We start from the raw sequence: 13,011 nt of genomic DNA on the forward strand, positions 1-13,011 counted from the left end.
GACATGCTTAACAGCCCAGACATCCTACAATCTAAGCTTGATGCCCTCAATCTCACACAAATTATCAATGAACCTATCAGGTACAACCCCAAATCCGTAAACATAGGCTCTCTCATAGATATCACCCTAACTAACTCGCCCTCCAAATATACCTCTGCTGTTTTCAATAAAGATCTAAGCGATCACTGCCTCATTACCTGCATTGACCACCCCTCATCACTGTCAAACGCTCCCTAAAACACTTCTGCGAGCAGGCCTTTCTAACTGACCTGGCCGGGGTATCCTGGAATGACATTGACCTCATCCCGTCAGTAGAGGATGCCTGGTTATTCTTTAAAAGTGCCTTCCTCACCATCTAAAATAAGCACGCCCCATTCAAAAAAATTAGAACTAGGAATAGATCTAGTCCTTGGTTCACTCCAGACCTGTCTGCCCTTGACCAGCACAAAATCATCCTGTGGCGTTCTGCATTAGCATCGAATAGCCCAAGTGATATGCAACTTTTCAGGGAAGTTAGGAACAAATATACACAGGCAGTTAGGAAAGCTAAGGCTAGCTTTTTCACAGACATTTGCAGCCTGTAGTACAAACACACCATTTCTGGGACACTAAAGTCCATGGAGAATAAGAGCACCTCCTCCCAGCTTCCCACTGCTCTGAGGCTAGGAAACATTGTCACCACCGATAAATCCACTATAATTGAGAATTTCAATGAGCATTTCTCTACGGCTGGCCATGCTTTCCACCTGGCTACCCCTACCCCTACCCCGGTCAACTGCCCACTTCACAGAAACCCGCAAAAGCCCCCACCATTTCTCCTTCACCCAAATCCAGAAAGCTGATGTTCTGAAAGAGCTGCAAAATATGGACCCCTACAAATCAGCAGGGCTAGACCATCTGGACCCTCTCTTTCTAAAATTATCTTGCATCCCCTATTACTAGCCTGTTCAACCTCTCTTTCGTATCGTCTGAGATTACCAAAGATTGGAAAGCTGCCACGGTCACTAGACCCAAACTGCTACAGACCTATATCTATCCTACCCTGTCTTTCTAAGGTCTTCAAAAGCCAAGTTAACAAACAGATAAGACCATTTCAGATCCCACCGTACCTTCTCCGCTATGCAATTTGGTTTTAGAGCTGGTCATGGGTGCACCTCAGCCACGCTCAAGGTCCTAAACAACATCATAATCGCCATTGATAAGAGACATTACTGTGCAGCCGTATTCATCGACCTGGCCAAGGTTTTCGACTCTGTCAATCACCACATTCTTATTGGCAGACCCGACATCCTTGGTTTCTCAAATGATTGCCTCGCCTGGTTTACCAACTACTTCTCTGATAGAGTTCAGTGTGTCAAATCAGAGGGCCGGTTGTCCGGACCTCTGGCAGTCTATGGGGGTGCCACAGGGTTCAATTCTCAGGCCGACTCTCTTCTCTGTATACATCAATGATGCCGCTCTTGCTGCTGGTGATTCTCTAATCCACATCTAGGGAGACGACACCATTCGGTATACTTCTGGCCCCTCTTTGGACACTGTGTTAACTAACCTCAAGACGAGCTTCAATGCCATACAACACGCCTTCCGTGGCCTCAAACTGCTCTTAAATGCAAGTAAAACTAAATGCACACTATTCAACCGATCACTGCTCGCACCTGCCCGCCCGTCGAGCATCACTACTCTGGACGGCTCTGACTTAGAATATGTGGACAACTACAAATACCTAGGTGTCTGGTTAGACTGTAAACTCTACTTCCAGACTCACATTAAGCATCTCCAAACCCAAATTAAATCCTATATAAATCCTATACCTTCCTATATCGCAACAAAGCATCCTTCACTCATGCTGCCAAACATACCCGCGTAAAACTGACCATCCTACCGATCCTCGACTTCGGCGTTGTCAACTATAAAATAGCCTCCAACTCTACGCTCTCGTTGGTTGGCCCTGGCTTCATACTCGTAACCAAACCCACTGGCTACAGGTTATCTACAAGTCTCTGCTAGGTAAAGCCCCACTCCAGCAGGTATATCTCACTGGTCACCCCCAAAGCAAATTCCAACTTTTGGTCGCCTTTCCTTCCAATTCTCTGCTGCCAATGACTGAAATGAACTGCAAAAATCATCAATCTTTTTTCTACTGTATTATTGACTATGTTTTGTTTATTCCATGTGTAACTTTGTGTTGTTCTCTCTCTCCCTCTCTCCCACTTCCCCCCCCCCCCCCCCAGTGGGGAGAACAATTATTTGATACACTGCCGATTTTGCAGGTTTTCCTACTTACAAAGCATGTAGAGGTCTATTTTTTTTTAATCTTAGGTACACTTCAACTGTGAGAGACGGACTCTAAAACAAATATACAGAAAATCACATAATGATTTTTAAGTAATTCATTTGCATTTTATTGCATGACAGAAGTATTTGATCACCTACCAACCAGCAAGAATTCTGGCTCTCACAGACCTGTTAGTTTTTCTTTAAGAAGCTCTCCTGTTCTCCACTCATTACCTGTATTAACTGCACCAGTTTGAACTCAGTTAGAAAATGGACGAAGTTCAAGATGACGGTCAATCACCCTCTGTCTGGGGCTCCATGCAAGATCTCACCTCGTGGGGCATCAATGATCATGAGGAAGGTGAGGGATCAGCCCATAACTGCACGGCAGGACCTGGTCAATGACCTGAAGAGAGCTGGGACCACAGTCTCAAAGAAAACCATTAGTAACACACTACGCCGTCATGGATTAAAATCCTGCAGCGCACGTAAGGTCCCCCTGCTCAAGCCAGCACATGTCCAGGCCTGTCTGAAGATTGCCAATGATCTTCTGGATGATTCAGAGGAGGAATGGGAGGTCATGTGGTCTGATGAGACAAAAGATAGAGCTTTTTGGTTTAAACTCCACTCACCGTGTTTGGAGGAAGAAGAAGGATGAGTACAACCCCAAGAACACCATCCCAACCGTGAAGCATGGCGGTGGAAACATCATTCTTTGGGGATGCTTTTCTGCAAAGGGGACAGGACGACTGCACCGTATTGAGGGGAGGATGGATGGGGCCATGTATCACGAGATCTTGGCCAACATTCTCCTTCCCTCAGCAAGAGCATTGAAGATGGGTCGTGGCTGGGTCTTCCAGCATGACAGCGACCCGAAACACACAGCCAGGGCAACTAAGGAGTGGCTCCGTAAGAAGCATCTCAAGGTCCTGGAGTGGCCTAGCTAGTCTCCAGACCTGAACCCAATAGAACATCTTTGGAAGGAGCTGAAAGTCCGTATTGCCCAGCGACAGCCCCAAAACCTGAAGGATCTGGATAAGGTCTGTATGGAGGAGTGGGCCAAAATCCCTGCTGTAGTGTGTGCAAACCTGGTCAAGAACTACAGGAAACATGTGATCTCTGTAATTGCAAACAAAGGTTTCTGGACCAAAAATTAAGTTCTGCTTTTCTGATGTATCAAATACTTATGTCATGCAATAAAATGCAAATTAATTACTTAAAAATCATGCAAAGTGATTTTCTGGAATTTGTTTTAGATTCCGTCTCTCACAGTTGAAGTGTACCTATGATAAAAATGACAGACCATGCTTTGTAAGTAGGAAAACCTGTCAGCCTAGAGATTTTTCCAAAGATAGGAGTCACAAAAAGCAGAAATAGAAAAGATTAATCACTAACCTTTGATGATCTTCATCAGATGACACTCATGTTACACAATACATGTATGTTTTGTTCGATAATGTAGATAATTATATCCAAAAATCTCAGTTTACATTGGCGCCTTAGGTGCAGTAATGTTTTGATTCCAAAACATCCAGTGATTTTGCAGAAATACTCATAATAAACATTGATAAAAGATACAACAGTTATTCACAGAATTAAAGATAGACTTCTCCTTAATGCAACCGCTGTCAGATTTCAAAAAAACTTTACAGAAAAGGCAATCTGAGAACGGCGCTCAGAGCCCAATTCAGCCAGAGAAATATCTGCCATTTTGGAGTCAACAGAAGTTAGAAATAACACCATAAATATTCACTTACCTTTGATGATCATCAGAAGGCACTCCCAGGAATCCCAGTTCGACAATAAATGACTCATTTGTTCCATAAAGTCCATAATTTATTTCCAAATAGCCACTTGTTGTTAGCGTGTTCAGCCCACTAATTCATCTTCATGATGCGCGAGCACTTCGTCCAGACAAAAACTCAAAAAGTTAATGTTACAGGTCGTAGAAACAAGTAAAATGATATATGGAATCAATCGTTAGGATGTTTCTAACATGAAACATCAATAATGTTCCAACCGGAGAATTCCTATGTCTGAAGAAAGGCACTGGAACGAGAGGTAACTCTGTCGGGAGCGCGCGTCACGAGCCTGAGACACTTCAATGACGTGACTCTCAGCCAATTAGATTTAGAGGATTCTAAATGAATATCTAAGGGGCATTTTTGTAAGGGCATTTCTGATCTGTGAGAATATATATGGGGCTTTTATATAACTCTAAAATAATTCATAAGAAAAATAATTGCTTTGTTTAAAAAATAACAATATTTTGGAGATGATTTAGTTTTCAAATAACCTAAAGTGAGGGAGAAAAATGCCATTAAAATCAAATCAAATCAAATTTTATTTGTCACATACACATCGTTAGCAGATGTTAATGCGAGTGTAGCGAAATGCTTGTGCTTCTAGTTCCGTCAATGCAGTAATAACCAACAAGTAATCTAACTAACAATTCCAAAACTACTGTCTAATACAGAGTGTAAGGGGATAAAGAATATGTACATAAAGATATATGGATGAGTGATGGTACAGAGCAGCATAGGCAAGATACAGTAGATGGTATCGAGTACAGTATATACATATGAGATGAGTATGTAAACAAAGTGGCATAGTTAAAGTGGCTAGTGATACATGTATTACATAAGGATGCAGTTGATGATATAGAGTACAGTATATACGTATACATATGAGATGAATAATGTAGGGTATGTAAACATTATATTAGGTAGCATTGTTTAAAGTGGCTAGTGATACATTTTACACCATTTTCCATCAATTCCCATTATTAAAGTGGCTGGAGTTGAGTCCGTGTGTTGGCAGCAGCCACTCAATGTTAGTGGTGGCTGTTTAACAGTCTGATGGCCTTGAGATAGAAGCTGTTTTTCAGTCTCTCGGTCCCAGCTTTGATGCACCTGTACTGACCTCGCCTTCTGGATGATAGCGGGGAGAACAGGCAGTGGCTCGGGTGGTTGTTGTCCTTGATGATCTTTATGGCCTTCCTGTAACATCGGGTGGTGTAGGTGTCCTGGAGGGCAGGTAGTTTGCCCCCGGTGATGCGTTGTGCAGACCTCACTACCCTCTGGAGAGCCTTACGGTTGTGGGCGGAGCAGTTGCCGTACCAGGCGGTGATACAGCCCGCCAGGATGCTCTCGATTGTGCATCTGTAGAAGTTTGTGAGTGCTTTTGGTGACAAGCCGAATTTCTTCAGCCTCCTGAGGTTGAAGAGGCGCTGCTGCGCCTTCTTCACGATGCTGTCTGTGTGAGTGGACCAATTCAGTTTGTCTGTGATGTGTATGCCGAGGAACTTAAAACTCTCTCCACTACTGCTCCATCGGTGTGGATAGGGGGGTGTTCCCTCTGCTGTTTCCTGAAGTCCACAATCATCTCCTTAGTTTTGTTGACGTTGAGTGTGAGGTTATTTTCCTGACACCACACTCCGAGGGCCCTCACTTCCTCCCTGTAGGCCGTCTCGTCGTTGTTGGTAATCAAGCCTATCACTGTTGTGTCGTCCACAAACTTGATGATTGAGTTGGAGGCGTGCGTGGCCACGCAGTCGTGGGTGAACAGGGAGTACAGGAGAGGGCTCAGAACGCACCCTTGTGGGGCCCCAGTGTTGAGGATCAGCGGGGTGGAGATGTTGTTGCCTACCCTCACCACCTGGGGGCGGCCCGTCAGGAAGTCCAGTACCCAGTTGCACAGGGTGGGATCGAGACCCAGGGTCTCGAGCTTGATGACGAGCTTGGAAGGTACCGTGGTGTTAAATGCCGAGCTGTAGTCGATGAACAGCATTCTCACATAGGTATTCCTCTTGTCCAGATGGGTTAGGGCAGTGTGCAGTGTGGTTGAGATTGCATCGTCTGTGGACCTATTTGGGCGGTAAGCAAATTGGAGTGGGTCTAGGGTGTCAGGTAGGGTGGAGGTGATATGGTCCTTGACTAGTCTCTCAAAGCACTTCATGACGACGGAAGTGAGTGCTACGGGGCGGTAGTCATTTATCTCAGTTACCTTAGCTTTCTTGGGAGCAGGAACAATGGTGGCCCTCTTGAAGCATGTGGGAACAGCAGACTGGTATAAGGATTGATTGAATATGTCCGTAAACACACCGGCCAGCTGGTCTGCGCATGCTCTGAGGGCGCGGCTGGGGATGCCGTCTGGGCCTGCAGCCTTGCAAGGGTTAACACGTTTAAATGTTTTATTCACCTCGGCTGCAGTGAAGGAGAGTCCGCATGTTTTCGTTGCAGACCGTGTCAGTGGCACTGTATTGTCCTCAAAGCGGGCAAAGAAGTTTAGTCTGCCTGGGAGCAAGACATCCTGGTCCGTGACTGGGCTGGTTTTCTTCTTGTAGTCCGTGATTGACTGTAGACCCTGCCACATACCTCTTGTGTCTGAGCCGTTGAATTGAGATTCTATTTTGTCTCTATACTGACGCTGAGCTTGTTTGATAGCCTTGCGGAGGGAATAGCTGCACTGTTTGTATTCGGTCATGTTACCAGTCACCTTGCCCTGATTAAAAGCAGTGGTTCGCACTTTCAGTTTCACGCGAATGCTGCCATCAATCCACGGTTTCTGGTTAGGGAATGTTAATCGTTGCTATGGGAACGACATCTTCAACGCATGTTCTAATGAACTCGCACACCGAATCAGCGTATTCGTCAATGTTGTTATCTGACGCAATACAAAACGTATCCCAGTCCACGTGATGGAAGCAGTCTTGGAGTGTGGAATCAGCTTGGTCGGACCAGCGTTGGACAGACCTCAGCGTGGGAGCTTCTTGTTTTAGTTTCTGTCTGTAGGCAGGGATCAGCAAAATGGAGTCGTGGTCAGCTTTTCCGAAAGGAGAGCGGGGCAGGGCCTTATATGCGTCGCGGAATTAGAATAACAATGATCCAAGGTTTTTCCAGTCCTGGTTGCGCAATCGATATGCTGATACAATTTAGGGAGTCTTGTTTTCAAATTAGCCTTGTTAAAATCCCCAGCTACAATGAATGCAGCCTCAGGATGTATGGATTCCAGTTTGCAAAGAGTCAAATAAAGTTTGTTCAGAGCCATCGATGTGTCTGCTTGAGGGGGAATATATACGGCTGTGATTATAATCTAAGATAATTCCCTTGGTAGATAATGCGGTCGACATTTGATTGTGAGGAATTCTAAATCAGGTGAACAGAAGGACTTGAGTTCCTGTATGCTTTTGTGACCACACCACGTCTCGTTAGCCATAAGGCATACGCCCCCGCCCCTCTTCTTACCAGAAAGATGTTTGTTTCTGTCGGCGCGATGCGTGGAGAAACCCGCTGGCTGCACCGCCTCCGATAGCGTCTCTCCAGTGAGCCATTTTTCCGTGAAGCAAAGAACGTTAGTCTCTGATGTCCCTCTGGAATGCTACCCTTGCTCGGATTTCATCAACCTTGTTGTCAAGAGACTGGACATTGGCGAGAAGAATGCTAGGGAGTGGTGCACGATGTGCCCGTCTCCGGAGTCTGACCAGAAGACCGCCTCGCTTCCCTCTTTTACGGAGTCGTTTTTTTGGGTCGCCGGCTGGGATCCATTCCGTTGTCCTGGTTGAAAGGCAGAACACAGGATCCGCTTCGCAAAAATCATATTCTTGGTTGTACTGATGGTGAGTTGACGCTGATCTTATATTCAGTAGTTCTTCTCGACTATGTAATGAAACCTAAGATGACCTGGGGTACTAATGTAAGAAATAACACGTAAAAAAACAAAAAACTGCATAGTTTCCTAGGAACACGAAGCGAGGCGGCCATCTCTGTCGGCGCCATGGCAACAGAGCCATTCTTGAACATGGGGTGAGACAGTCTTACTAATTTGTAAATAAAGCCAATTTTATTTATTTACTTCCGTTTTTAGGAGAGAAACCAAAATCCCACCGTTGCCTCATGTGTCTCCCGGTCACGGCCGGCACGGGTATCGAACCAGTATCTGTAGCAAAGCAATTTGCACTCCGATGCAGTGTCTTAGACCGCTGCGCCACTCGGGTGCTGTTTCAACATGACCGGTCGGGAGCTGGCTAGAGTACTATAGTAAGGGCTTAATAATACTAACATTTCCACACCCTAATTGTAGTCTAAGTGCACAATTATCAGTTTCTATTTGGTTTCTGTCACCCATTCATTGTCAGTTATTGACATAGTAGCAGCCTTGGGACCCAAAAGCATAATCAGTGCTCTAACTCCTCCTTGCGCTGGTCTGGAGCAATTAAGTAGTGACGCAGGGTAAAGTACTAAACCACAAATTACCTCTAAGTCCCACAGCATAATTGCAAAACTTTTAGTTGAGCAACCACTGTATACACCATATCGCGTTACTCCAAGTTTACTTCGATATGATGGATATTATATCAATATTTTGCACATCAAAGCGTTTCCACCGCTATTTCGAGCATTATTAATTTACAGACACAAAAAGATCCCACCACGTTGAACGAACAAATCGTCTGCATTTATAAAATTGTACCGAACCTTCCTGTTTCTATCACAGCTGTCATGATTATTTTTTTATATGACTCTACTCGCATAAAAACTGGATGGAAACTTGGTTAGCGAGAAAGAGCTAGCGAGAGAGGAATGGTGAGCTAGTGAAAGCGATGGAAGGAGAAAGCTAGGGAGAGTGTGGGGAGATGGGGAGGAGACAGAACTCGCCGGGGGAATGTGGCACACGACTGCAGCTTTTGGCCGGCTGGCCTCGTAGACATTTTCAATAAATAGTTGTCCTGTCAGACTGGCTTCGGACTGAGCTTTGGTCTATCCGAGGGGATGGTACCAGGAGGGGAAAAAAAGGGTTTAGCAAACGCTCAGGGACTCCGTCACCCATTCCCCCACAGGGAAAACTAAAGAGGTATGACTGACTAGAAAACCCATGTTGAATTACCTAATTGGTCATGACTAGGGTTAGGGGATTGGTTAAGTTTATGGTTAGAGTTTAGCCGCACACTTCCTCCAAGCCTTTCCCTCCAACCTTCCTCCTTATTGCCTCCATCCATCCCCCTCTGCAAACCTCCCTCCCTCCATCAATCCACCTTGCATACCCCATTGATCATCCATCCTAACATTCCACCCCCTTCCAGCCCTCTCTATCCCTTCATCATACACTACTGAGCGACAGCAAAAAACTTGAATGCACATGCACACACACACGCAGAATGGGGAGGCACCGAATTAGCCTTACCTGGTGACTTCTTCTCCCAGCATGCTCTTGGGGGTTGGCGAGTAGTGTCCTGACGGGGCCTCAGGGGGAAGGGGCTGGCCCAGGTAGCTGGGAGGGCTGATATGGTTCTCCATGTGTTGGGAGTAGGCTGATAGAGAGAAAGAAAACCCAGCTCAGACGGAGTAGCTAACAAGAAACTTAACCTAAACTCCACCAACACCAACCAAATACAGCGAGGTAATTACCTAGTGCACTGCCGGAAGAGAAAAGCTGACCGACAGGGTATTTGTCCACCTCCGAACAAGGCCCCGGATGCTGATAGCGTTTTCTAAGATATTATGTCTGTGAAACAGTATATCAACACATACAATCCCACTCTGTGCCGAATGCAGTGGGTGAATGAGGCTCCTGTCTCGGCATCTCCTCGCTCACCTCTGTCTCTCTGTGCATTGAGGCTACTGTTACCGATGTGATTGCGTGAGGCAAGACCTTGAGGGGGTCATTCGGTAATGCAACCCAGATCCGACATCTGGGAAGGGGACAGTGTGTGCAAGTGCCTGAAAACAACCAACTGTAACACTGTGTAAAATGCAGTGGTGTAAAGTAAGTAAAAATACTTTAAAGTAGGTTTTGGGGTATCTGTACTTCACAATTTTTTATTTTTGGCAACTTGTAATTCACTACATTCCTAAAGAAAATAATCTACATTTTACTCCATTTATTATCACTGACACATAAAAGTATTCGTTACATTTTGACAAGAAAATTGTCCAATTCACACACTTCTCAAGAGAACGTCCCTGCTCATCCCTACTGCCTCTGATCTGGCGGACTCACTAAACACAAATGCTTTGTTTGTAAATTATGTCTGAGTGTTGGTGTGGCCCTGGCTATCATCAATAAAAATAAAATAAATCAGACAGTCTGGTTTAATATAAGGAATTTGAAATAATTTATACATTTACTTTCGGTTCTGAAGTACATTTTAGCAATTCCATTTACTTTTGATACTTAAGTATATTTAAAACCAAATAGTTTTAGACTTTTACTCAAGCAGTATTTACTGGGTGACTCACTTTTACTTGAGTCATTTTCTATTAAGTTATCTTTCCTTTTACTCAAGTATGACTAATGAGTACTTTTTCCACCACTGGTAAAATGGCCTGTTTCGAGTGTGTACTTGCAAGTCAGAATATCTTTAATGATCAGAAGTAGAAGCTCAGTACAGAGAAGTCAGAATTAAAAACAAAGCTTGACCAGTCGGCTCCGGAAGGTCAAGGATCTGTACACATGCCTCTAACACCTTGTCTATTTTCCTCATATCACACCCCAGATCAGCTCAACAGGCCTATAACCTAGTTCATACATTAAAAAATAAATAAATAATAATTATAAAGTTAATGGAATCTATATTCATAATCAATTAAAGTTCCAATATTAAATTGAACACACTTAAAACAAATGAAAAAACGATAATTTCAACAAAATAGATAAAATGTTATCAAAGACCATAAAACAAAGGCATCATGGATTAAAGGACAAGCTAAAAAGGCTGGTTGACAAATGGAATTAACACCTCAAGCAGTTTCACAGTACAATACAAGGTTCCATATCAAAAACTGATAAAATGTATAGAAAATACCACACACTTTATAAAATAAACAAACAATTATGAATAATCAAATATTTTTTACCACTACAATTTAAAAAATAAACATTAGCTTTTTGCTCTCAAATTCTCATTGCTAGGACACTTGATTTTTCATAGTTTCATCTCCAAGCATCCTAATGCCTAAAAAGCAGCTATGCTTGAAACTGGTACTACCATAGTCAATGTATCTGTAGTACTGGCAAACTGCACTTTATACTGACAATATGCACAGAGCTTCAATTATCTGAACTGGAATGAGCTGTGCTCCAAAATGGCGCCGACAGACATGGCAGCTCTGCTTCTAGCTCCTAAGCAACTTTGCAGTATTTCGTTTTTTTTGTGTGTTATTTCTTAAATTATTAGCCCAGAATATTTTTTTTTGTGTTATTACATACAGCCGGAAAAAACTGCTGGATATCAGAGCAGCGGTAACTCACCAGCATTACAACCAGAAATAAGACTTTCTTGAACTGGATCCTTTGTTTGTAACCCCCCCCCGGGAAATTGAACTTATCAGAGGCTGCGCCAAGACCCCACCGGCGGAGAATAGGTATTCAGAGTGGACTTCTATTCCGACTCAGGAGGCAAACACCATCCACCGCTTCAGAGTATATTACTCGCCAAGGTTCAGTCCCTGGACAAAGTAGACGAGCTCAGAGCGAGGATCTCCTTCCAGAGACATAAGGAACTGTAACATACTCTGTTTCACGGAATCATGGCTCTCTCCGGATATACTGTCCCTGTCCATACAGCCAGCTGGGTTCTCAATACATTGCGCAGACAGGAATAAAGAACTCTCCAGTAAGAAGAAAGGCAGAGGTGCATGTTTCATGATTAACTACTCATGGTGTGATTGTGATAACGTACAGGAACTCAAGTAGTTCTGTTCACACGAACTAGAATGCCTCAAATGCCAACCGCGTTACCTCCCAAGATAATTATCTTCGGTTAAAGTCACAGCCGTGTATATTCCAACTCAAGCTGATACCACAACGGCCCTTAAGGAACTACATTGGACATTTTGTAGCTGAGGATTTCAACAAAGCAAATTTGAGGAAAACATTACCGAAGTTCTATCAACACATTGCCTGTAGTACAGTGGTTCGTCCTTTAAAAGCTTCAGAGTACTGCAGGACAGCTTCCGTGGTAAGGCAGAATTATATGGCACGTTATTTAAGTGCAAACCACTGGTACCATTAATGCTAGTTAGTGCTAGTTTGACCACCAGAGGACATTTTTGAGAAGCATTTGATAGCCTTCAATAGTGGCTGTAATAGAGAATTTAGATTTTTTTTTTAGTAAGAACATAGTACAGCTGAAGTCGGAAGTTTACATACTCCTTGGCCCTTTAAACTTAATCCTAGTAAAAATTCCCTGTTTTAGGTCAGTTAGGATCACCACTTTATTTTAAGAATGTGAAATGTCAGAATGAGATAATTATTTATTTCAGCTTTTATTTCTTTCATCACATTCCCAGTGTGTCAGAAGTTTACATTCTCAATTAGTATTTGGTAGCATTGCCTTTAAATTGTTTAACTTGGGTCAAACGTTTCGGGTAGCCTTCCACAAGCGTCCCACAAAAGTTGGATGAATTTTGGCCCATTCCTCCTGACAGAGCTGGTGTAACTGAGTCAGGTTTGTAGGCCTCCTTGCTCGCACACGTCTTTTGAGTTCTGCCCACACATTTTCTATGGGATTGATGTCAGGGGTTTGTGATGGCCACTCCAATACCTTGACTTTGTTGTCCTTCAGCCATTTTGCCACAACTTTGGAAGTATGCTTGGGGTCATTGTCCATTTGGAAGACCCATTTGCGACCAAGCTTTAACTTCCTGACTGACGTCTTGAGATGTTGCTTCAATATATCCACAGCATTTTCCTACCTCACGATGCCATTTATTTTGTGAAGTGCACCAGTACCTACTG

General features: G+C 43.8%; 1 protein-coding gene across 29 annotated transcripts in view; it reads right to left on the reverse strand.

The window, feature by feature from the left end:
* dlg1l (discs, large (Drosophila) homolog 1, like) overlaps positions 1-13,011 on the reverse strand; it is a 260,585-nt gene that overhangs the window by 56,693 nt on the left and 190,881 nt on the right. For all 29 annotated transcript variants that reach the window (XM_021612710.2, XM_021612715.2, XM_021612716.2 and 26 more), the window contains one exon: positions 9,457-9,583. In XM_021612710.2, the coding sequence (XP_021468385.2) occupies positions 9,457-9,583 (127 nt within the window). The remainder of the gene's footprint in view (positions 1-9,456; positions 9,584-13,011) is intronic.

This window comes from Oncorhynchus mykiss, chromosome 8 (genome assembly GCF_013265735.2).
Source record: "Oncorhynchus mykiss isolate Arlee chromosome 8, USDA_OmykA_1.1, whole genome shotgun sequence".
Taxonomy (NCBI): Eukaryota; Metazoa; Chordata; class Actinopteri; order Salmoniformes; family Salmonidae; genus Oncorhynchus; species Oncorhynchus mykiss.